This window comes from Buteo buteo, chromosome 15, assembly GCF_964188355.1.
Source record: "Buteo buteo chromosome 15, bButBut1.hap1.1, whole genome shotgun sequence".
Lineage (NCBI taxonomy): Eukaryota > Metazoa > Chordata > Aves > Accipitriformes > Accipitridae > Buteo > Buteo buteo.
Genome location: NC_134185.1, coordinates 21,494,345 through 21,519,829, shown reverse-complemented (window position 1 = coordinate 21,519,829; position 25,485 = coordinate 21,494,345). Strand labels below are relative to the sequence as shown.

Genomic DNA, 25,485 nt, shown 5'->3' with positions numbered 1-25,485 from the left:
GCCAGCGAGGCGGAGGACACGGGTCCTTCCCTGCCAGAGCAACTGTCGGAGGAGCCTTCAGAAAAATCAAGCGACACTGCTCCATTTCCAAGAAGCTGCAATTGCTGCAGGACGAGCGCGTTCTCGCTCTGGGAAGGCTAACGCACGCTTCATCCTGGTCAAAGGCTATTTTCTGACTGGATCTTGTAATATTTCAGGCTATCTTTAGTTAGGACAAAGCCTGAATAGCTCTTGCTCTATTGAACAAGGGATATCCCTGAGCTGCTCTTTATACTGCAGTACTTCAGCGCAACGCTCCCATGGGCTTTGCGTGGACGACACAGCGGTCGTCCCCCCGCCACGAGTCATGGGAAACCCCTCCCTGCTGCACAAAAAGGCTCCTCTTTCTTGAAAATACCATTTGCTCTTGAAAAATGATTCCAAAAACCCATATACATCTGTGGCTTCCCGTCAGGGTGGGAGAAGTGTTTTTTGTCGACACGGCTCATGTTTCTGAGCACGCTCTCCTGTGCCTTGGCCAGAGCCCTTGGTATAACTTTCTGCTGAGTCAGGCTGCTGGTTTTCTTATCCCAAATCCCGAACGGGTGGTTTCAAGTACTCCAGGCATTTTCAGAGGCAGTTTGAAACCCAGCCAAGCCCACGGCGGCTGGGGGGGGGGGTACTTTTCTCCTGACCGACTTGCAGTTGGGCTGGTTGTCTCCCAGGATGGGTGAGCTGGGCTGCAGCTGCAGGGTGCAGCTGCCATCCCAGGGGACAACCCCCCCCCCCAATAAAGTGAACGTTGTGATTTTTAGCAGCAGTAAATGATCCCATTGGGTGTTATTTGACCGCCAAAATTACGCTGGCTTGGCTGAAGGGTTGAAAGGCAGAGGGCCACATAAATAATGCATTTACAGACTCCAGTGGATGCAGGATCAGGCCCCTGCCCCAGCCCCAAGCCCCCCACCAGCCGGTTTCACCCACTGCTCAGAAGTCACCCCTTCTCCAGGTCCTGCATTTAGATGTCTGTCCACAACACAACAGAACAGAGCGAAGGCAAATGTGCAATGTAGAGATCCATTATGCTTTATTTACATGCGTCACCATCTCTTTTACAAACTAGATTACAATTTAAAATGGAATACACAAGGCAATATCTACTAACACCAAGTGGAGTAAGCACTGCGTCTCTACTTTGTTTGGAAAGGGGCAGGTTTTGCTCCAAAACAAACTTCCTTCCAACCTCTGTGTAGTAAGGTAGTATATTCCTCCAGGGCAGCATCTTTTTTCTTTTTTTTAAATATAAAATCCTCAGTAAGACTGCAACATGAGAGTGTCTGCTTTCAAATGAAAGTACAAGATAGCCCAAATGAAAAGTATAAACTGTTCAGCTCTTCGGTATGTAAAGACGGCCATGCGCGATAAGGCTGTGGATTTAATATTCTTCCAATTTACATGGCTTGAAACAAAAACAGATAAAACAGTTTTACAGATACTGTATACATATTTTTTCCAATCATGCAACTTTTTTTAAAAAAAAGTTAAACATGTGAAGCCAAATGTACAATCCATTTTTTCCAACCCATAGTAACGAAATGTATCTGGTCCCCCTTCGCATCTGTTGGCAATTCCTAAGGTATATTGTGTACTAGAAAACACTTACAGGACACCGATTGCCAAGCAATGACATAATTTTAGAGAAAAACATGACCTAAAAGGTAACTTTTTGAAGCGGTGGCACAAAAATTTCTGGAGTTAAGCAGTGGTCAACTACCCAATATTCTCAAGAGAAAATTGTTTTACAAAAATCATTAAATCAAGCCCCAAACCTGTGACTAGGAACTGCATAAATGTCACCTTTTTAGACCTTTTGTTTAGACCAAGTGTTTAAACGATAACTATGGAATTGTTCTGGACAATCATCTGTTTTACATGGTTTCAGAAGGAAAAATTCTAGGCATAAACATGCTCAAAGACTCAAAGGCCAAATTTTCAAAAGGTAGGTTCCCCAAATTAGCCATTCAAGTCTGTATTTTGACACCTAAATAAGCGGCCCTTTGAATTCAGCGAGATTTATGTAGCACCTCTGGAGAGGAGGGGATTTGCTGGGCACCTCAGCAGGCGCAGAGGGTGGTGACCTTCCCCTGGGCCTGGGGGGACCTGGCACCTCTCCTTCCTTTGAGAAGCCACGAGGGCAGAGGAACTCGCCCCCTGCGATGACGCTGGAGCCCCCGACGTCCAGTGCCTGACACCAGGCACCTCTGTTTGAAAATTCTGGCCCCAAAAACGAGCAACAGAAACCAAACCAAACCAAAGAGGTTGGCCAAGTCCAACCCTTTCCAGTGAGCGCTAGGATGTTCTCCAAAGCAGGGGCCCAAGGTGTCCCAGCCACGCCAATGGAAATGCTTTCCTTGACATTGCCGAGAGGCAGGTTAAGCCTTTCAGCTTTTATTTAAAAAAAAACACCAAACTTCTCTGCTATTGACGGTCTGTCTCTAAATCAAGTGTTTTTTTCTCCATTTTCTGAACAGAGCAGACCATAGCGTTCTCCCTCATTTCTGCCAGCGGGAGCTAGCTCCGTTGAACTCGGTGGGGCTAGGCTGCCGGAGCAGAGCAGAAGTTGCCCCCATTTGTTTTAAGCTAATGCGCCTTCCCTTGCCTTTCACAAGAACTGCATCCGTACCAAGAAAAAATAATAAAAAAAAAGGATGGATTTTGGTCACCTTGGCCATACCGTCAAGTCAGGCCTTACCGGTGCTGTCTGTGACCTGGTCGGTGGTCTTCGGGCAGGCACCCCGGGTCTCACCAGAGGCTCACCCACGCAGGGGCCAAACGCTGCGCCCCGGCACGGGGAGGCACCGAGTGGGCTCTGCCGGCAGCCGACACTGCGGGCAGGGGGGACAAGCCCCCCGCAGGGCAGCAGCCGCAGAGGAGCCTCGGGGAGAGGAGCACCGGAGAGAAGTCCTTCAGCGTACACTCGCGTTGCGGGGTGTACCGGGAAGCTGAGAGCTAACGCTACACGCTCGGAGGAGGCTGGTGATCAAGCTCTCAAGCAATTTTGGTAAAAGGTGCCTGCAGCTGGACTGCGATAAGCAAAGGGACCTCTAGCCCAGGTGACCACTGCCCCACACGAGCGTCCTGGGTGGCTGGCTGCTGACAGAGATGGGCAATGAGCATCGGCTAACTCCGACAAATGGAACAAACTAGTCCCCACGCTGACAAATAGACCATCTCGGTGTAAAAAGAAAAGAGAAGTTTTTTTAAAAGGCAAATGATAAACCCTTGGCTGCTTGGAAGAGTTGATATGCTACAGGGCTACGATAACCACAACTGCACAGAGTCTACACAGTCCTAACTGCGGGGAGAAACCAAGAGATGCATCTTTACGAGAGAACAGCGTGGGGGCTACGATACAAAAACAAAACTTCCATCACACTAGGAGCTGTTGTTTCACCAATGTCACCTCAGGGACCTGGAAAGTAAGGAGCGAGGAAGGGCCCACGAATGCTTGTGTGTGTCTCTGTGTGTGTGTGTGTGTGCGCACGCGCGCATGACTGTGCATGTGCGGTGGCAGTGGGGAGAGGGAGTCACTCCACATTGCATGGGACACGGGTTGGTGGGAACTCATGCACTGAGACTTTGGGTTAAAATGCTAGTTTGTTTTCCTAACATCCATGCATAATGATCCGTTTCTGTACATAATAAAATATATTTATATATTTATATGCATAATGCTTTTATGCAAAGAAAAAAACTTCATATATCGCTTTGGAGAATTATGTATACACTGTCCTATTCAGAATCTCTTCATACCGAGTTCCTATGTACCATTGTTGTCTTCCCCTCTTTTTTTTGTATCCCTCCCTCCCCTCCCCAAAATACTAATAAAAAGTAACCAAACTTTCCAGATTATAGAGAGGACCTATACAGCACCATACCTTTTATTCATTATTATTATTAATTATTATTCATTTTACAAAAGAAAATCTTAGAAGCAAAATATATAAAACTGCCTTGTCTTTCAGTGTCATTTATCCTGTTACAATCTATGCTCCTATGAAAAGCCATTTGTATGATACTGTCACCTTGCCGTTCCCTCTCCTGCTTCTTCTGCCACAACAGGTTATACACAATGAGAAGGAAAAAATAATCGAGGATATGTCCAAAACAAAAAAAAAAAGGATCACTGATGCATTAACACACCCTGCAACGACCTGTGCCTCAACTCCCGGCGTTGCCACTGCAAGTCACCTGCCGATGCCCAGCCTCTACGTTTAGCTTTTCTGCGAAGTGACGTATTTCCCTTAATTTTCGCTTTTTCAAACACATCTTTACAAGTGGCTATGTTCAACTTGTCTGGCAGCTCCGCTTATAACTCCTCACCAGCTCGCTGCAGCTACCATAAGGCAGGAGGGGAGCCTGCTCTGGTGGGCAGCAAACGGGCTCCTGCCTCAGTGCACGTGCGGGCAACGGCACCCGCTGTCAGTCCATCCTCACGAGCCAAGAGGCAAACTTGCCGGCTTCCCTTGTTTTGCAATCAACCCTGGTTTGACGCTTATGGAAAACGGGGGGTGTACCATTAAATTTAAGGAAAGAGTAAGAAAGAAACAAACCAACCAACCCAACAAACAAACAGACCACACACATCACCTCTCTCTGGAATTCAGCCGGTTGATCGGTGTAACAAATGCTGTATACTCAGAAAACCCTGATGTCTGAGCAGTGTTGGGTTATGATCATTTCCTGGCACATGCACAGTACTTCAGATTTCCCAGGGAGAGAAAGCAAAAATGGTCAAAAATCTAAGGAAATCAAACTGGAGGTTGTAGCGGGAGGGTGGGCAGACAGGGAAAACCTCCAAAAAAGAAAGCCAACTTAAAACATCCCAGAAACCATTAATATATTGAAACACCACATACTCATTGACAAGTAACTACTATAAAGGCTACACAGTGTGTTCTTAACAGGATGGTGCTGAACATTGTCTCCACAGCAGGTGCTTGGCCATCCCAGAAAAGGAAGATTTTGCATACTTCAGAATTAGTTCAATTCCCCCCCAAAAAAAGAGAAAAAACAAAGAGGAAAAAAAAAAAAAAGGAGGATCTTCACTCCGGTAAGGGGCCTATTAACAGTCTGCTTCGTTAGGAAAATAATGCAGGGTTCACAAAGGTCGTAAGCTGTAAACAGTATCACTGTCCACTTGCTGACAGCAGATTTGGCAAAGGGTTCTCTCTCTACATCTCGTGTCAGTTTGAGGGCCTGGAGAGGAAGAAGAAAAAGAAGACAAGACAGTGAGACTGCTGCATGTAGGAAAAAAAACACAACAAAAAAGGCAACCAAGCGAACCTCCAAACCCAACAACAGCTTACTCTGACAAGTAATTTTGATTTGTTTGCACCCAGAAACTTCAAACTTACAGCAAGGAATAAGTTGCACTGTGACCCTGCCTGAAAATGTTTCCCCCTTCCCAAGGTTTGAGCGTGCTTCTTTGCCGGCTCCCAAGCAGGAAAGCAAAAACCCTCTCTCCAAAGAAAAACAATGGCTGAGTTGGATTTACAGAAACCCAGTGCATCATCTATTTGTTAAGGGTTATTTCCAGGTGAAGCACAGAAGGATCATCCATCATTTCTCCATTTTTCATGATCACCCTTTCTCAGCATCACCAAAAGGCTGGATAAATCTTCCATCAGCATCTGACATCGACCACCACCCTTGAAGGACAGCCAAAAGAGGCTGCTCAAGAGAAGCAGCGAGGAGCCAAGAATTTTGGGTTGGACTTTGGAGTTCTCCGTTTTCCTGCTTGTATAACACACTGTCAACAGACAGGGTCCACCTGGCTTTAAAAACAGGGTTAGGGTCCAGCTTATTCTGTAGCCATGAAACTTCTCTGCAGAGGGACAGATGCTAGAAAGATGCCTTGGATGCAGCATGGAGATGACTACAAATGGACATGGTATGTAGGTAAAACACTGAAAACAGATGAACATTTCAACTAAGGGGGCCAAGGGGCCAGGTTTTTAAAGGTACTCTGTGGCTTAAAAATACAGACAGGCACCAAGTAGGGTTTTGGGAAGTATGTAGATTTAAACATTCCCATGAAATCCTTTTACCGAAAGCCCACTTGGCAGCCATCCGCATTGCTGGGCATGTAACTTCTGGGTCTGAAATGGCTTCTGAAAGCAGGGCTTAGTCCCCCACACTTCTTACAACCTGTTGAGGATTTTCCTCAAGATGAATGATCAGTGATTTTTTCTATACAGTGCAAGAACAAGGGGACACTTGCTGAAACCAAAAAGCCATTTGAGGTGATTACAGGAATGTCTTTACTCTCAGAAGATCCTGGTATCAGGCACCCTCATGAAAAATGGTGGCTTTAGGGGAACTGCTGGATTAATCTGGACGAGCATCTCCTGCAAGGGGGATGACTCAAAGGCCGTCATGAGATGACTCTCCATCACTGGCCCTCTCCTTTCTAAGGTGCCAGGCACTGATCCTATGATAACATTTTATTAAAATGACCTATTCTGATAATGCTAAATGATTGATGGAAATTTAATCATTTTGTCTCATGGTTATTAGAGCAACAGCGTGACAGCTGCTCCCTGTGCCGTTAGGGGAGAACTTCATTCAGCACAGCTTAGGGAGCAGACAGATTGTGTGTTTCACCCAAACAAAATTTGGCTTTAGCCTTAATTATGTGGAGGGGTTTGGGGTAGACTGTTTTGTGAATAAAGGGATTTCCGACTGGATCAACATATTGATTCCTTCATTTTCAAAGGGCAAATTAACGCTAGCCGTTCGTTAATGTGACTGCCTGGCAAGGACTCCATTTGGTGAGTGTGTCCTGATGGCCATAACAAGGTCAGCAGAAGATACCCAGACAGGCCTGGGAGCCCCCAGTAAAACCTGGCTAGTGGCTTGTATGCAGCTCAAACGAGTGCATGCCCTTTTCTCTACTTCTCCTTAAAGCCTTAGCACTGGGGAGGGGGGTGTGTGTGTGGAACTGGGTGACTTCCCAAAGCACAACCTCATCCGAAGGCAAGGCTTGGGTCCCACGTGCCGCAGCCCAGCAAGCCATCTCACTCTCACGCAGCTGCCAGTTATTCTGAGCATGGGCTTAACTTCAGCATGTGTGAGAAGTCTTGATGACTTTGAATGGAGCTAGTAATTAAAAGTAAACAAGCACAGAACTCCTGATGAAGTACCAGAGTAGTTTAACGTTTAAATTAAAAATGCATGTAAAATATTATACTATGAAACAAAGCGGTAAGAGAAAAAACTGGAGGATGGATGATGATGAGCATCATTTGTGGTAGTGGCACTGCCCGATACTTTTTCGTGAGGACACCCGTCCTTCAGACAGTTCCAATGTTTAGGAGACAGACGCAATGCTGAGGTGAAATCTGCTCATAGCAGAACCAAACCACGCTCCATTTTCACAGCTGTTTACATGGACTTTGCAAATGGATTAAAAAATGAAAAGTAGATCAAAGTCTTAACCTGCCTGCCTTCAAATTACCCCATTAAAGTTTGTAATAGAACCACACACTCTCGCTTTCTGTCTCGCCACAAAAAGCCTCTGTTAGCCCTGAGTTAGCAGCCTGCTGCGTCATAGCAATGAAAACTGTATCAGGTGGGGAAGCAAGCACATCAGTTACATCTCCATTTATCAGTGGTCTTGAACCACAACTCCCCAGTGTTCCCCTCTCCCTGCCCCCAAATCCAAATTTCTCCAGCTGCATCCTGAGCCAACACAAGGTTTTCTCCCATTCCCAATGGCTGTGGGAAAAGCTTGTCCTCTGGAGCGTCACCCTGAATTTGCAGAGGCAGACGGGATTTCTCCTCTGGTGAGCCAGGACAATGCTGTCCTCTAAGGGCAACATGCAGCTCTCCAGGTAAAACACTCCAGTCGCCCCTTTATCCTTTTTCCTGGCCTTTAATTTTTGGGACCTGTTTTAGGGGATAAGAGCAGCAGAAATATGAGCACAAGGAGTGATGAAAAAATATATAGAACAGAGGTCAAGGATGCATACAAGAAAGGTGCAGTCTAGCAGGGCTAGTGGGTTAGAGCAGCATTCACTAACTTGCCACAGCAAAGGCATTGAGGCCCCTCTTATGTGTGGCATGGTTTCTTGTTTCTTAGGCTGGGGGGAACTTCCAAAAAGGGCACTACTAGAAAACATCACCTGGCTGTGCTCCTTAAGCCACTCCCTGGAAAATTCAGTTCTCCCTTGAAAAGCTCCTCTGTCAAACCTGAAGCCCATTTTCAATCATCGGGGAGTGGAAAGGAAGGAGGAATTTTAGACTTTCTCCCAAAGTTTCTTAGACTTCTTAAGACTTTCTTCTGAAGAAAGCGAAGGCTTTCTTTTGGAGTGCAGTCTTCACAACTGCATTGGTACCTGAGCTCTGTCACACACACATGCACTGAGAGTAGAGGCAATTCCACCATGGCTGTTTTGACCCCCTGGGTACAGAAGGCTGGAACAAGATACATCTGCTGGACGTTAGAAGAATCTACAGTGCTATATCAAGCTATAACTTATGCAAGCATATATGCATGTGGTTGGTGAAAATAATGACTTTAAAACAGAAACAGAAAAAGCATTAAGCGAGGGGTGAGGACGAACTCCTGCTTTGTCAGGTCCCACAGACATTTTGAACCCTAGATGCTAAATCTGTTTATCCTATTTGGTGGAAGAGTGTAAACCAAAAAGCAAGTATTTCTGTATTTTCTAATTCTTCAGCTTGCAAGCAATTATGTGGCAGATGAGATGCCCCTTTCTTCTGTCCTTTTCTCTGCCCTCTCATCCTCTACCTGGCTACTGACCAGTTACAAATGCTACTCTTGCTTTACTCTGTGGCTGAGCTGTTGCTTGCGATTTCCCTCCAGCAACAACATCTCCTCACTTCTGTCTCACATCATACCACCACTTAACCGGATGGCTGTCTCCCAAGCCAGCTAGTGCACCATCAGAACAGCTCTGAAGGATCATCTGCCACTTGTTGCTTTCTCCCTTTGATTCCAAATGGTGCCAATTACACACCACTGGAAATTTCTTCAGAATAGAAAGGTGATGCGTCGATGCTCCCCAGAGCGAGGCACAGATAACGTGTGTTGGTGGTAAGTTTATCAGTAAGCTAACATAACAATCAGCACATACAGTTTTCTGTTAAAAAAAAGCTATGTGCTCCTTTACCTAATTACGGTATGAGAAAGTGCACTACCAACACACAGCTCCTCTGTATGGCAGCCTATCAAGGACCTCCTGATTTGGCTGGAAGGCTTGTTGAGTGGATCACATCTTGAAAAATATCACCACTTATCTGTAAAACAAGTGTTTTCCCTGGGTACCACTCTGTAACGACTCCCCAGGGACAGGAAATCCCAATAACTACTTTTACTGTCCAGAGACTTGGGATGCAAATGTTTTGAAGGAAACTTGCGTCCTTTAGTGACAGATGTGCATTTGTTCTGGTGCCTCAGCCCCTTGATTTGTCATCGCCACCAGCAGTACACCTTCTACTCCAAAATGGGAGTAAGCTCAAAAAGCAAGACTTGATTACGTGTGGTTACAAGTTAATATTCTGCCTGAGGTTTCACAGCTCAAGACTGAAGAATACACAGTATTTGTTTAGAAACAAGTAAGGAAGATAACTACTGTGGCCAATTCTTCTATAATGACAATACTGCAGCATGAGATTTTTTGTTCAAGCAGAATAAAAATTAGGAATCCCGATGCCATGGCAGGTATGCCACAGAGACACCCTAAAGGCTTAGCTGCACTAGGATGGCTCTGTGCTGAGAGACAATGCTGAGGTCAGGGTGTGAATCCCAAGGGGAAAAAAAAGAGCTGGCAACTTAATGTGCTTTCTTTCCTGAACTTTCAGGCACGTTGCAACTTCACTTTTTCTCTTTTAGTTCTACTCATAAAAATAGATCTTTCCAGCTCAGAATCGGGGGCAGAGAGTGCAGGAGAAGGATGGAAAGAGGAAGAACTCCAGCACAGAACTAAGACTTATGGGAGCTAAAAAGTTGCTGTGCTGGTACTTGCTCAGGCATGTAAAGCATGAAAGTGACTCTTTTCCTTCCGTTACTGCTCTTACACTCCAAGAAACATTGCAAACCATAGCAGACAACCAAGTATTTTGGAAGTAAATGTAACTAAAGACAGCAGATCATTCTATCACCCCGTCTCATCTCCCTGGGATGAAATGCTTGCCCAAAACTGTAGTGACATGCCACGACTACTGATGCACGTATTATCCTGATACCCCACTCGTCTACAGAATCATACAAAAGTCCAGGCTGGATGGGACTTGGCATCATCTGGTCAAACCTTCTGTTGAAGGCAGGGCCTCAGGTTAGGTTATTCAGGGCCCTGTCAAGCCAAGTCTGGAATATTTCCAGCAAGGGAGAATCCACCACTTCTCCAGACAGTTCATTTTATCCTCAAAGGTGGGTAAGGTCCCTTCCACCCATTTTACAGATGAAAAGGAGACACCCAGTGAGAAATTGGTCCACCCACGCTCACACACTTAAAAGGAAAAGTAGATCAGGATTTTCCTAATGTATCAGGACCTGATACAGAACAACCAAATTCACAGGAAATTTTGCACTTGCTTGCAAAGAGAAGCAGGCGCATGCAAACTCCACTACATGCATCACTGTGCACTGTGTTGTTGCCCATACAAGAAGACCATATGCTGACACACTTGTTTTTACACCTACAGGCATGTGAGCGTGCAGTTATGCTGGCTTTCCAGCACCAGCACTGCTGATACCCAATTGCTGTTGAGAACCATTACATCTGGTTGGGTTCAATCCTCTGCCCTGGCCAACAGAAGAGAGCTTAGATACAGGACATCATCTCTCTACAAGGTCTCCAGGCTTCTTACTTGACAAACTTATGGTGAATTTTATCCCCTGCCTTTTGTTCAGGGGCCTGAGGAGTGGGGTGGAAATCCTGCCAGTTATGGGTGACACTGCCATTAATTGAAAGATATCAGCCTGAGTGTTCAACACAGCACCTTTTAGGCAGGATGCTGCTAGACTAGAGGAAGAAGGCCAAAAATGCTTGCAAAATACATCTTCTGTTAGGGGTAAAGTACACTGGCAGGAATAACAGTGCTTTCTTTAGGCATTCAGGAGCACTGGGAAGGAGACCTCTACTGTGGATCAGAAAAGGATGGATAACTACTGCACCTGTGCAAGACCAGAGAAGGACGTTGCTTGCACTTTTGAATCTGAAGAACAAGAGCCACTTTTTAGAGTAAAAGGGACCTGCGTGGCTGGAAATATCCTGAATTATGGGTTTATAGTGCTATGGAAATGTGCTGGGTACTCTTTATTCTGAATGTCCTTATAGAGAGTTTCTTTTTCTCTGCCAGGTACCAAGCCTATTTTAAAAACATCCTTCCTGCTATGGAGTCTTCACATTTTCCTCTGCAGCGAGTTGAAAATGACAGGCCAATAGTGCTCACACAGGTCACACAAAAAGATTGCCACGATGTTGATATAAGGCAGGACATCCTCTATGATGACTTACAAGTGGTAGAAAAGACAAGAGAGGGAAGGTCCTTCCTCAAACCCAGATTTTTTCTGCATTTGTACAAAAACAAATTACCTATGAAAGCCAGGAGAAGCAGGCTGTACAAGGGAAAAACAATGGGCAAGATATTCAGCTCAGCTGTAAAAGTGCATAAACACAAGCCATTCTCCATGGCATCATCTGGGAAAAGTGGCTTTTTTCCTGGAGTAATGGCAGACAACCGCAGCTACACAGCGGCCTCCGTTAGCTGAGCTGCGTCTCTGTCCGATTACCGCTCAGCAGATGTTCGCTCTGCCAGACTCCAACAACTGCCACCCTGTGCGGTAATCTGAGTGGAAAAGCTGATTAAATAGCGCCCGTAGAGTGGACCAGAGCTGGGCGTTCCCACCACCCAGCCGCTGGTACCCGATTTAATGGGGTCAGTGTCCCTATGCACCGTGTAGGACTCGATCAGGGATAGCGCTGATGGGAGCATCCTGCAGGAGACTCTCCACCAGTGGCACTGGCAGCCCGGGGGGTTTGTTTGAGCATCCTTCCTTCATCCTCCCTCCCCAGGCCAGGAGAGAAAGGCCAGCTATTTACATAGGGTACTACTGAAATATGTGCACTCTTGCTGCCTACGCTGTACCCGTGCTCTTTGGCTGTCATCAACACAAGACTTAAACCTCTCTGGCTGTCAGTTCATCACCTTGGCTGAGCACTGAATTGCTATGAAAAAAGATCTTGACCTTTCCTCAGCTGCATGACGCTATGTTTCTAAAAAGAATCTCTTATTACGCACTTCTTCAAGAAAATACATTTTGGGGGAGGGGGGGCTACTTAAATGTCTGGCTCAAAAGAAGCAAAGAAAAAAGAAAAACCACCTGTAACCATCCCAGCTATCAGGCAACAGCACATCTGGGGACCAACGCTGATCTGCGGCTCTAAACAATCATTGCGGCTCATTCACATGAGAAAGACGATTTGTGTAGACTCATTCTGTAATAAAACCTGCGTGCTGCTGATCCAGGGAGGAAAGCACTGGGGAGACCAGTTGATGCGGGCTGTTCTAAAAATATCAGTTTGTGCTGTCATCTGGTGAGAGTATGTCATCCTGTAATCTTGGCATCTGCAGGGACAGCAAGTTTCTGCCTAATTATTGCTGCTGAATCACATGACAAAGCATGAGGTATTAAAAAAATGTATCTATATAAAACACCAACAGAAGAACACCCAAACCACAAGATCAGACCACTGTCCTGGCTTCAGCTGTTGTACACTCACAACACAAGGCTGTGGAGGCAATCCTGGTTTTTACAGATCTTTTTCCTGTGTTAATAAAAGCCCAAAACATAAACCCAGATTAAAAACCCACCAAAACCAAAAAGCCCTACTCCCAGAAGGAGCGAGCGATTCATTGCGCGTGTGTGTCAGCTCCTGCTGCCTTCACACAGCAAAAGCCACAGCATCCCTGCAAGCGTGGGACTGGCCCCTGTGTGCAAGGGGCTTCAAGGGGCACTGCGGCCAGCAGGACTGCACAGGGGGGCAGCCCCAGTGGGGTTCACCCGGCTTTCCCCTCTCCCTCTCCCCCTCCCCAGTGGCCACAAGTGCCGAGTTTGCTCCCGTGCCGCTGGTGCGTGCCTGGGGAGTGAGGAGCCTGCTTGGGGCAGGCCCTCCTTGGAGTTAATGGCATCCCTGTTCCCAGCGAAATACGTTTTCTACATAGATATTTTTGTTCAAAGACTAAACTTGGCATGCGTGATGTTTAGCTAGTCACAAAACCACCTTTCAAAACTTGGGCTGGCTGAAACAACACTTATATGTTAGAAATACGCCACCGTCTTAACCAGTAACCTGTTAGAAATGGAGCAGAAGAATTTGCTGCTCCTGAATTTCCTTTAGCTTTTTTAAAGGCAGCCAGCCCCATCTTGGCTCCATGTAAGAAACCTGCCAGCCCTACCCCTAGGACCTCATTTTTGAAAATCAGAGAGGAGGAAGTGCAACTATGGTCCTGAGGCTGTCAGCACCCTCAGGCAAGAGGTCCACCAATTCTGTTTCCACGTTTCAGCTTTAATGAGTAGAAAACAAGGTTCTGGTAAAGAATAAAAATCATCTTCCTTGCGGCATACTGCCCAGAGCTCTCTGATTCGAAACTCCACCCAAATGGAGATCTTTTCGCTATCTACTTCAACTTTTAAGATGGTGTTGTTGTGAATAGTAAGTCATCCTCAGACCTATGTGCTAGCTATCTTTGGTATGAATTTCACCCAGAAACAGGTTGAACATGAATTAACAAATTGGCAAGTAGTCCAAACTGATACGGACTAATGAAATACCAACAGTCATTTCATGACATTTCCTAGAATTTTGATTTATCAGAGATGTTAATCATCAAATTGTGTGAACATTACATGACATAGCTTGTGCACTCTATGGCTACAGTAAGATGATCTGGGACTTATATGATGCTAGGGTAAAATGAGTGACTTTAACTGATCTGCGAAGTATTTCACCTGTAATTTTCAAACAAGCCAACGTGACTCCAGCACAGCTCTGTTACAGGCATCCTGCTAAATGGCACATCGAAGTCTCTCTCAGGAGATGCAGCTAGATGAGTTTTTCAGACAGTGAAACCAGCTCAAGAAGTTCCTGCCCTGCTTGCACTGAGCCATCCTCCAGCCCCTGCCCAAGCCCTGTCAGCATCGCTGCCTGCGCAGTGCCACTGTAAACTGGATCACTAAAACAATCGAGGTAAAAACAACTTCTTGGATGGGTTTTGATGCTGGAGGCAATGTTTGCCCAAGCGGTAGTTGATCACCAGCTCCTGACCTTCCAAAGCAGCAGTAAATGTCCCGAATAGTCTCCCCTGCCACTCTGCTTGGGACTACTCTTTGGTGAATGCCAAGTCCCTTGGGACTTGCTGGCTGAGAAGGACCAGGGAGCAAAGTGCAGAGTTGTGGGAACCCCAGGCAGAAAGAGAACCCACTAATTTAAACATAAAAGGTATTCTAGAGACAGGTGAGGGAATAGTGACGTCTGTCTTTATTGATAAACAAGCTGAAAAACCAAGGTGATGATTATCTGAGTGGCAGGAGGGCACATCCAGTGCTCTTGGGAAGCAGGCAGAGACAGAGGAACAGAGGCCCCAGCCAGCTTAACAGGGGAAAATTATGGCTGAGTGAGTAAAGCAAGAAAAAAGCATATTGATTTTCTCCTTTCCTTCTTGTAAGAGAAACAACACAAAACAAACCCAAATTCATTTATATGCCTCAATAAGGACCCTCTGAAAGGCTGGGCATGGCCAACCTCATGGGCACAGGGCCAGCACGGTTGGACCGGGCAAGGCTCTCTCCAGGGACCATGCACAGGCTTACGTGCAGCAAACGTGCACAGCCACTATACCCGCAACAGTGGCATCTCCTGTACAGGTTTTTTACTTCCCCTATGAAGAAACTGTAGTTGATTTTCTTCCAAAGTAAACCCCCTCTATACCTAGAGTACGTATAAAATAAATACCTATGTATTTGGCTTCTTTCTTTTCTTCCCGAAAACTGACTCCAACGTTTCTCTTATTTTTCATAGAAAACACAGCACTCACTATTCCCAGGTATGCCAATAATCCATTGTAACTGCTTCTGCCTGCCTGCAAAACACACCTGGCCACCCTCGTGAAACGGATTTAGCATGAGCAAGTGCCAGGCTGTTCTGCTGAAAGCGTTCCCCAGTCTTCAAGCCTGTAAAGATTCGTTATTGGGGTCACGAACACTGCTGAGAGAAGATTTTAATTCAGGGGTGCCTATTGCTACAGCCAAGGGGAGAAGTAACGGAGAAAGCAATTCAGGACGACTGCATCTGATGTCATGCAAGGTGCCCCTAACAAAATACGAGATGCTCACAGGGAGGCAAACTCTCAAACAGCGCTGCTTAACAGCCGAGGAAGGGTGCATGATGAACCAGCTCAGCAGAAATCATCTGCGCTTGCACCTGATACCAGAGGCACCCCGCAGCAGCCGGTCCGCTTGTCAGAGAGAGGGAAAGAGGCTTCCACAGATGACTGGACAGTAATCCGCCGAGGAGAACTGTCTCGTTAATAAATCTGTCCTCTGCAATGAGACTCCGCTCACACAGATGTGTCAGCTCCTCTATTCGGAGGGAGCAGCCTGAAAAAGATCACAGCAGCTACGCTTTCCGTGAACGGCAGAGGCCAGGGCGAAGAGGCACCGGCGAGCATCGGCGAGGCGGTGGCGTGGCGTGCTGCCGCGGCAGGTCTGCCCACGGGCGGATTCTCCCCGTACGAAGGAAACCACGCTACAAAAGCAGGAGGCTGCCCTGTCGGCCTGCGTCAAGCAAAGTTGTCAATAGCACCTGGTTTTTAGGCCCCATTTGGCAGATTGTACTGTTGGATGTTCCACTGCCATGAAGTTCTTACGACCTTTTGGTTTCACCTCATGCTAAAAGGGTTTTTAAATCCAAACAGCTCATGCGCCTGGAGGAAGACAGAACTGGTCAGCAAGCGTGACCTTCTGCAAGTTTTCACTTCCTGGTTCATGAGTCAATTCTTTTTTTTCCCCCCTTTCCTTTCTTAAATTCTCCAGCACCGGAGGAAAACCAGAATTCAGCTGTGGCCCTGGCCTTGCCTAGCCGCCATCTTGTGCAGGGTCAGCGGGACGTGGTGTCCTCCACAGCCTGTCTCCAGGCCCTCCACTGCAACGCTCTCGCTTTGGGCGAGAAGATGTGAAAGAACCTGAGGAAATCCTCCCACCAACAGAGAAAGTGCCTCCACCGGAGCGAGGCATCTTTGCAGAACGACTGAAGGGAGGACTCCTGTGCAGTCTTGTTCTCCCTCAGAGGCGGCAGACCACGGCACACGTCTCCTGTGGTACTCCATACACACAGGGAGACGTGCAGGAGGTTCACCACTACTGCTCACCTACCGCAAAGCTTCCCCTTGAACATCTAACTGTGAGACACAGAAGGAAAACTCAATTAAAGATGAAAGGGGCAAATTATGTACCGTAAAGTCAAACGACATCAACTCCTCCTTTCCATCCTTCATCTAGAAAATTCAAGAAAGTTGGAAGTAAGCTGCAAACTGAATGAAAGCCTTGTTTAACCTCACCACTGGGATACTCCACATACTACTCTGAAGTTAATAGAACACTTTCAATAATTTATAGCTAACCTTTTATCCTACTATATTTTGAAATCTACTCCCTTATACTAATAAATAAACAAAGGAGAAAGGGCACTTTGTGTGGCACCTACCCTATGAGTCAGTGAGTATGTATGTGCGAGCAGGCAGAGGTATGGGCAGAAGACTGCAGAATCACAAAAGGATGACAGAAAAAATGTTTACAAGTTCAAATGCCCCCAGCTGTGGAAAAGAAGCAATGGAAAAAAACCACATCGATCTGGAAAAAATTAATCTGAAGAGGCTAAAATTTGAAAAGCGTCTATGTCAGAACCCAAACCTACAGATATTCTCTTGGTGGAGTCCAAAAGAAAATGATAGGCACCCCAGTCCTGGAGGAGACCAACAATTTTTACATATTTAAAACATTAAATACTGGATGTTCCTGGGACCAGGATCCCACCTTTGCTATTTAAATATATAATTCCTCCATTTGCTGCATTTTCTTTGCCAAGAAATACAATCAAAAAAAACCCCAAACAACTTCTCTAGCATTGCTGCACCACAGCAGCAGTGCAACTCTAATTCAGTCCAGATCTGTCCTACACACCCGATCCTCAGCGCATGCACTGATCTTGCAAAGACACTCTTCCTCCTCCCCTGCAGTAACATCGCTCCACTGACTGCAAAGCCCCTTGCCCCATCCCTATGTAACACAGCTTGGCTAGATGTGGCATCGGCTGCAGAGAAGAATCCATCTGTTGCGACTTCAAAGACGACGAGTTGGAGCTCTGTGATTCCTAAAACCCACAAATATTCCACCTTGGTTTGCCTGATTTGTCATTAACGTTTCTCATGCCTAAATTAAGAAGGACACAAAGCATCAGATGCGTGCTGACAGTGTTGCAGCTGAACAGCTTTTATAGCTTAGCCTCGTTTCCCTCCACACCTCCAAATGTTTCTTGGTTGTGCCTGCTGCATACCAACACATGGCAAGCCATCGCAAGCCAAATTAATATTATTAGTGTGCGCTAACTATTATGGGTTTGGTGCAAACTCCAATAAAACTAAGGAACCAATTATTTTACCACATCTATGGGGCACTGACCTGTTTGCCCATTTTCCCTGTTCTCAAAGATCCTTCAGCCTGGTACCCAACTCTGTGATGAAGCCTGTTTAGCACCAGTGAAGTTCCCCACATTCAGACTGACAACGTTCTGAGCTGAGATGAGGGAATCAAAGTTAAAATCCAGCCCATCTGCATCCATGAGTTCACTGCGGATAATGGACTCCATGTCACACTCCAGGCTCCCATTGAAAATATCCAAGTCCAAGTCACTTGGGAATTTCTCGTGTCCCATGACTGGGAGGTTCACGCTAGAGGAGTACAAAGAGGAGCCTGAGAGCGGGTCAGAAAGTGTTTGCATAGACTGATTGACAGGTGACTGCTGATGTTTGGTGGATCCCAAGCTGTTTGAGTCACTCAAGCCTATGTTACTGATGGAATTGGACAAGGCACGGCTGCCACTAAGAGAGGAGTTGTGGGACTGGTGCTGGTGATGGGGCAGGCTCTGATTGACCAGACCGCCCTGGCTGGACTGCGCGGCAAACGACATCATGGGGTCGTTGCGGAGCATTATATTCCTGCGGGAATTCTGGGCAGACACAGCTGTGCTGGCTTGTGACATGAGTGGGTCAGACTGTGTCATCATGACATCACTGTGACTAAGTGCATCAGAGGCGAGGAGATCCTGCAGTGTCTGGTTGTTGTAATGAGAAATGGAAGAGAAGGTGGCCTGCTTGTTCTCCTGAATGGTCTGCATGGGTGACTGGCGGAGGGAATTCAGGGACGATGGCCCAAACACGGCGTTGTTGAAACTACTTGACGGGGAACCCAGCCCTGAACCTTTGGAACCATAAGGAAAACTGGAGCTTCTCTGCATTATCCCTCCTGTGGGTGACTGCTGGGAGGGAGGGAGTGTTATATTGTCCAAGAGATCATCCATGAGGTTATCTGTCAGTCCATCGTTCAAATTCATTGTCCCAGCCATATCAGTCAACCTAGGCAACTCCACAGTACATGGTTTGTTTACCGATGGGGACAAGCTCGATGGACTACTGTACAGCATGGGAGAAAGCGGAGCATCATCATCTTGAACATCATCTAGTTCGGTGCTCGCCAAGATCGGTGACAAGCGGCCACTGATCGTACTGGCATTTGAATTTGTACGGGAGCGAAAATCCGTCCATGCATCCAGCTCGTCGCTGCTGCGGGAGGTGGGACTCCCTGGCCACTTGGAGAGCTGAGAAGGGCTGTCCTCGCTTGTCTCCTGGGCAGTCTGCAGGGCTGCCTTTTTCTTAGCCGCCCGCCCTCTGCTCTTCGTGTACTTGTTGCTGTTGTCCATCGACACAGCACGTCTCCGGGGCGCCTTGCCACCTTTTCCACCATCTGGATTGATCATCCACCAAGAGCTTTTCCCGGTGCCTTCATTCTGCACCCTGACGAATCGACTGTGGAGTGACAAGTTGTGCCGGATTGAATTCTGCAGGAAAAGAACAAAAGAAAACGTCAAGACCAGCACACCACTTCTTTTACTATCCAAATCTTAATCATTAAACCAACATCACATGAAAAGAACAACATGAATAAAAGCATTGGGCCCTCCTGGACATCACCACGGCTTCCTCGGATGGTGGATATGGGAGGGCTGGAGTGTGACTGCAGCATGCCAGCATGCTGCTGTAAAACAAGCCCCGTGCTTGCACTAGCGGTGCATTCCTGCTGCCCATCCCTACACCCCCAAAAGCTGCATTCTAAGGAAAGGAGTGTGACACAGCCCTACTCCTGCTAGCAAAGAGCTAGATGTTTCTCCCTTACTTCTGACTCAGGACAAACCTCTATACTACCAGCAATCTTGCCATCAGTTCCTTGAAATAAAATCTGCAAAGGCACTGCAAAAATCTGACTGGAGGGGTAGTCACACTCATTGCAGCCTCTGCAAATGTCTTTTTAATTCTTCATGTGCATGTGTATTGTGTACTGGTTATAATAACTCTTGAGAAAACTGCAAGTGCTGTTGCTCCTCTCCCACAGGCACTCTGTGCATGACTAAGCTGTACTTTCTCTCTTGATTAGAGGCACCAGAATTACACCCGTACTGCAATAGCTGGCCAGCTGTCCCCTTGCTATAGTATCCTCACAGTCTTCAAAACATGATGTGACACAGTGCATGACGATATCCCCGTCCCTGTAAGCTGCTAGACAGAGAGTTGTGTAAAGCTGCTGTACACAGTCAGATACCCCGTGCCATACAGGACGATACAAAATACAGTACTTTCAGGGGAGCCCATGCACTGCCTGCTTTTGCATATTACCTGCTTGCACTAGTCAGCAATGTCTACTGTCCAAAAACCACGTTGGCTCAAACCGATGATAATCATCTCAGAGTGAGAAAGAGGCCAAGAAAACCAGCCCACGGTACCCCTAGTGAAATGACTCCAGATTTAAACCGAAATAACCAAGATGAAAATCCCAGTCCACTCTGAGGACAAGCAAGTGGTATTTGTTAGTGAGAATGCTTCCAGGTTTTGGTTTTTTTCCTCCATGTGCAAGTCAAAAGATTTCTGGAGCTATCCCATATTCCTTTGACAAAACAGTTGTGCTATTCCTCCAGGTTAAAGATGATTAAGTTTAAAAAGTTGCATGAGTTCTTTTTTCTTAAATTTTGGCAATTACCAGGTATATCTATAAAGAGGATAAAATCCCATTTGTTCTACCAGCATGCTTTAAAAACACAAAGTCAAAAGGACTATAGCATAATCAAACCATCCAAGGTAAGTGTCCTTCATTTACAAAGCAGTGAAGAAATTCCAGATTTAAATGGGCAAAGAATGAATCAATCAACAAATCATTCACAAGAATCTCGACATTTGCATCCTTAGGATAAATGGTTGTTTGACATAAGTGAACTGGAGACACATTTGATGTATGAAGAAATACAGCCCAGCTTTTTTTGAAGTTTTTTTTTCAGTATATAATGCCTTTTTTTTCCCCTGTTAAGTGTTGTGGGTTTTGTCAGATTGTGAAATGGAAAACATGCCTGAAGTTCTCGCACGCAGACAGCAGACGCGGTTGTGATTATCACTTAATGAAAAGAGAAATCATATGGACCACGGTTCAAAATAGCAACTGTTATGTTTTAAACAATTTGCACAAAACAGCAGACCAGACTTCGCAGACCTACTCAAGAGAAGTTTGGGTCAGTGCCTCAGCTATAAACTTGTCCATTTCTAAGGAACTATCATGCCATCAAAATATGGTGGATTGAGTTGCAGCATAATAGTTCTTCAGTCTAAGGAAGGAAAGAGCTTTTTATTAGTTAACTGATGACATTTTAACTATATTTTGAGTCTGGCAATAGTCTGTTTCTAACTTCTAATAACTAGGCGCCACTGCTTACTTTCTCAGGTTTCACCCAACTGGCTGGAGAACTGCTGTTTTTTTTAAAAATAACCTTTGTTGATATTCCAGCTTGTACTGCATCAGTGCAGGTAGCTCTCACATTCACCCCCTGGGACTTTCGTGGACAACCACTTGTGAGAACATCTGCGCGAGGATCTCGCCTCGCAAAGAGCCAGCGGCAGGGCGAGGACAACCAGAGCTAGACCACCACACCAAGCCAGGCTACAAAAGCCATACAAACCATGCTGTTCCCCACCTAAAAATGGTGGGTATAAGAATACACAGCACTGTGACTCTTGCTAATGAAAAAAATCTTAGAAAACACAGAAAAGAAACACCCAAGGTAGCATACGCAGCGTGACTCACAGCTTCAGATACAAAAACACTCAGTCAAAGTGCCAGCACCTAACAGTTTTCCACCTATAGTATTCTCATAAAACGGCTTATTTCTGTTGGTGGTAGCCATAGTATGAAACCATTTGGCTTAAAACCATGAAAAATCCTAAATGGTAAAATTGTGAGACTGAAGCACCACCTTTCAGGATGAGGGCTCCTGCATGTGTGTGCACATGTGTAATTTTCTTCTTCTTATATCTTTTTGCTCAGTGTTGGTATTACACAAGTAATAAAAGAATGTAATAATACTTCTGCGTTGAAAATTGGTGGTTATAAAAAATCCAAGCAGTTTGTTTTCCTTTACATTAAGCAATATGCCACTTATACTCCGGCTTCTGTTTTTCTTTACTTTTCTTCTGTAGGAAGATTGTTTTCTTAAGCATAATTATGGGCCAATTTATTTTTGTGTACCCCATCTCCACCCTCTGTTCAAACATTGCCTTAAAACCCACTACTTTCACGTAACCTCCCCCGCTAACCTCTTCAGCAACATTATCTGAGTTTCTTGGTTTCTCCTTGTGTTGGATGCTCTGCCAAATCAAATTAGGGCTGGATCCTATTATCCTTTCACATGCAATTTTACTACAGAAGTCACCAGGATTGACAACTCACATCAGTAAATGCTGCTGTGCTGTGCCACCAGGCTGCAATCTGGACGGAAATAACTGTATTTTCTACCTGGTTTCTGACCTGTCAAAGAATGTTCCCATCTGCTTAAAATATAGGAAAATATCACGGGACATTCTCTGCTCACAACCACGTGCATTAGTAATATATGACCAGGCGACAAACCACAAAGGAGGTGGGGAAGCAAAGAAAATACAGTTTATCATTTGAACCCACTGCTGATCAAATTAATGGGGATTTGTCTTTGACTTATGTGGGAGACAGATTAGGCCATGATGATGGAAACATAACACATTTTTCCATGCCAAAATGCAATGAGAAACTTTAAAAGATCTATAAAGGAACTTCCATCAATCTGTCCTGGAGACCATATGTAGATGGGACAGATGCTAGCCAGGCTGCAGACACCTTGGAAAGAGCTCAGATACTACCGATGGGTAGAACATATGGACTGTACAAGAACAGAGCAGAAAAGAAATACGATGAGCTCCTCCCTTTATTAGTGTTACTATTTATACCGGACTTGAAGAATGCTGTGCTCTCTGCTAAGAGCCAGAAGACTTGAGGTTCCTGCAGATAAGATCAAGAGCATCCCGTACGGCATTGAGCCCAGCCCAGCTGGGTCCTGGTACCCCAGGGAAGTAGTCCTGCGGGGAAGAATGACCGGCCCTGGAGATGAGGAAGACCTGGACAGAGGAACACGCGAGGCAGGTTGGATGTGGTGTGAGCAGAGGGTGGTACAGTGCCACAGGCAAGCGGCGCTGCTACCCTACCTTGGCTTAGGCTGATGGCATCAGGAGAAGGGGTGCCGCTGGGTGCCCACTAGGAGCCAGGGCAGCAACACAAGGGGGTAACAGCACTTTCCCAAACTCAGGGCCACTCTCTCAGCTGCTATAAATGTCGATCTGCTGCACCGCGTTTTGTTCAGTTAATAGTCCTCGAGGGAACCAGCCACATTTTGCTCACAAAAAAAAAAATTAAATCGGCTGCCATGTCCTAATTATATGTGTCTCTCTTGATATTTTGAGAAGACTACACATGAGTAAGCTCCCAGAGAGGACACTCAGACATTTCCAAAGTGCCATATACCTCATCTGATAGGAGCAACTGAATGAGCCTCCTGGGGAGGCTGGGACCGCGTGTTATTTCAACACTCAGCCCTGGTCAGGCAACAGCAGCAAATGCTTGAACCTTTAAAACGGAGAAAATTCCCCCTCCCTGTGCGTGTTTCGGCCTCTTCCAAGCCATGTTTACCTTGTGGAGCCCGTCCATTAACTCAGACACCAGCTGCAAGTGCTTCTACTGCAGTACAGAGTCTTTTTTGTCTGGAAGCAACATGTGGTATCAATTTATCATCCTCAACAACGCAACAAGGAATCCACTCACTTTAAAAATAAAAAGAGAGTTGTGTAACTTAACTCTTAAAAGCCCCTGCTTTTTTTAAAAAAAAAAAAAATGCCTGAAGATTAGCAAGATGAGGCGCAGCTGGTGGCTGCCGAGTCCAAGTTACACACTGGTCTGTTTTTATTTCAGTGTTTTGTAATGAGTGGCTAATTCGTTATTTCAGATACAGGCTCCTGAACTGTAAAGTTACGGCTACAAATCAAAAGCAGTTGTTTATTTTAACAAGTGGGATACTAGGACATGATGGGAGAAAAACAAATGCTATCTGCAGGCCCATAAATGCTGCTAATGCTCACTTGGGAGAATTACACTTTATTTTATACTGTATTAACATATTTAATGTTCTAACTTCACTGTATGAAGTTGTCTGGCAGCTACGCAGTAGAGAAAGGCATCAGATCTAATACCACTGAAAAGAAGCCATGAAAATAATTCCAGCTTATCAGCCTCCAGCTGACCAGAGGGACCCCACTTCTCCATGGCTCTGCTTGCTTACTTGAACATCAGTTTCCAGCCTATGTCACCTTGCTCAAAATGTTGTAGCATGAATCTCCTTTGGGATAAACACCCCTATAGAGGGCCTCCACCAAAAATTATTTGTTTAAGAAAAGCAAAATGAAACAAACTACTTTCTTTGCATTCAGTTGTTACTGCAACAGGAGGTTGTGAATAATGCAACACCTTTTGCCCACCCATCCAGACCAGTGCCCGTGCCTTCTCATGAAGTAATTCCAAATTTGCTTCAACTACTTGTTTTACATTTTGTTTGCTTTCAAGTCCCCAATGAGATTCAATTGCAAGAAAACAAAAAACCAGATACAGTGATTCCAAAATTATGAATAATTAGAGTTGCCAATTGTGTGGACGTATGTAGGAATTTCTGGTGAAAGGGATTTGTGAGTCTAGGCAAGGACATCTTTAGGAAGTACCAATCTGTTGGTTCCATACAGTCGTTTTCTGCATAGCTCTGTAAGGCTGCAGTGCTGCTCTTCCCAAGGAACTCTGAAATCCCCAACCCAAAGAAGTCTCAGAATTTCTTCCTCTTTCCCATGAGTTTTTGCAAAACAGAAAAATATATCTAATTTAATAAAGTAGTGAAGGTGGTCTGGAGATGCAGAAAAAGTAACAAATAAAACATAAGGAAAGTCCTCCTCCCACAATATCTATCCAGCCATGTTGTACCAATGTACATCTTTTCCCATATAAAACTGAATATTATGTATTGCAGATTGTTCTATTTTCCCTAAATTATGGAAGTTGTGGGGAGAAAAAAAGCATTAAGCAAATTATACACACAAAAAGAAATCTTTCCTGACACCCTAATGTTTTCAATGCTCAATGTTTGGTGTCATCTGCAAGCTCCTAAGGCAGCTCCTGCAAATCCCACCAGATGTTCAGCAGAAGCAGGAGGTGAGAGCGCACCAGGGTCCCGCAGGGTACACCCCTTCGCACCCGGCTACCAAAGGCCACCGTCCTCACAGCCCTGGAGAGGATCGGTGGGATGACACAGGCTCAGCCCTACCCAAGCATGCCCTCCTGCAGGAAAAGGGGAAAAAACCCAAACCCCACAGATTTAGGGGGAAACCGTCAGCTCAACATCTGAAGGGTGGCTTTGTGGATCGCCCTCCTCATCCTCTCTTCAAAGGAGTATTTCTGACCCTTGGCGGGAGGGGAATGGCTAGAAGAGGCCCCTGCTGTAATTAGCTCTCTGCCTGCGTCTCTGCCCGTTGTCCCCCACCCCTAGGAAGAGCAGAAAGCCTTGAGGGATATTAAAACTCCTTGGGAGAACGTTAAGTCTGGCAAAGATTTATCCTCCGAAATGTGCTGGCTCAGATCGGACAGCAGTACGCCAATCTGCCTCCATCCCGTGTGCTGGGCGCCGCGCCGTGCCAAATTACGACAGGAGAAGGTGATTAGCACAGGGAAAACAAACCCTCCCTAACGACGCGCGCCTCACT

General features: G+C 45.8%; 1 protein-coding gene across 6 annotated transcripts in view; it reads right to left on the bottom strand.

Annotated features, from left to right (window-relative positions):
• Nucleotides 1-1,042: 1,042 nt before the first annotated feature.
• The window catches only part of FOXO3 (forkhead box O3), a 96,614-nt gene continuing 72,171 nt past the window's right edge, over nt 1,043-25,485 (bottom strand). For 5 of the 6 annotated variants that reach the window (XM_075046732.1, XM_075046733.1, XM_075046735.1 and 2 more), the window contains 2 exons: nt 17,747-19,181; nt 1,043-5,238 (listed from right to left, as the gene is read on the bottom strand). In XM_075046732.1, coding sequence (XP_074902833.1) covers nt 17,781-19,181 — 1,401 coding nt within the window. In that variant the 3' untranslated portion in view covers nt 1,043-5,238; nt 17,747-17,780. Of the gene's footprint in view, nt 5,239-17,746; nt 19,182-23,377; nt 23,411-25,485 lie in introns of those variants that run through there. The other variant, XM_075046737.1, reaches the window with a different exon arrangement.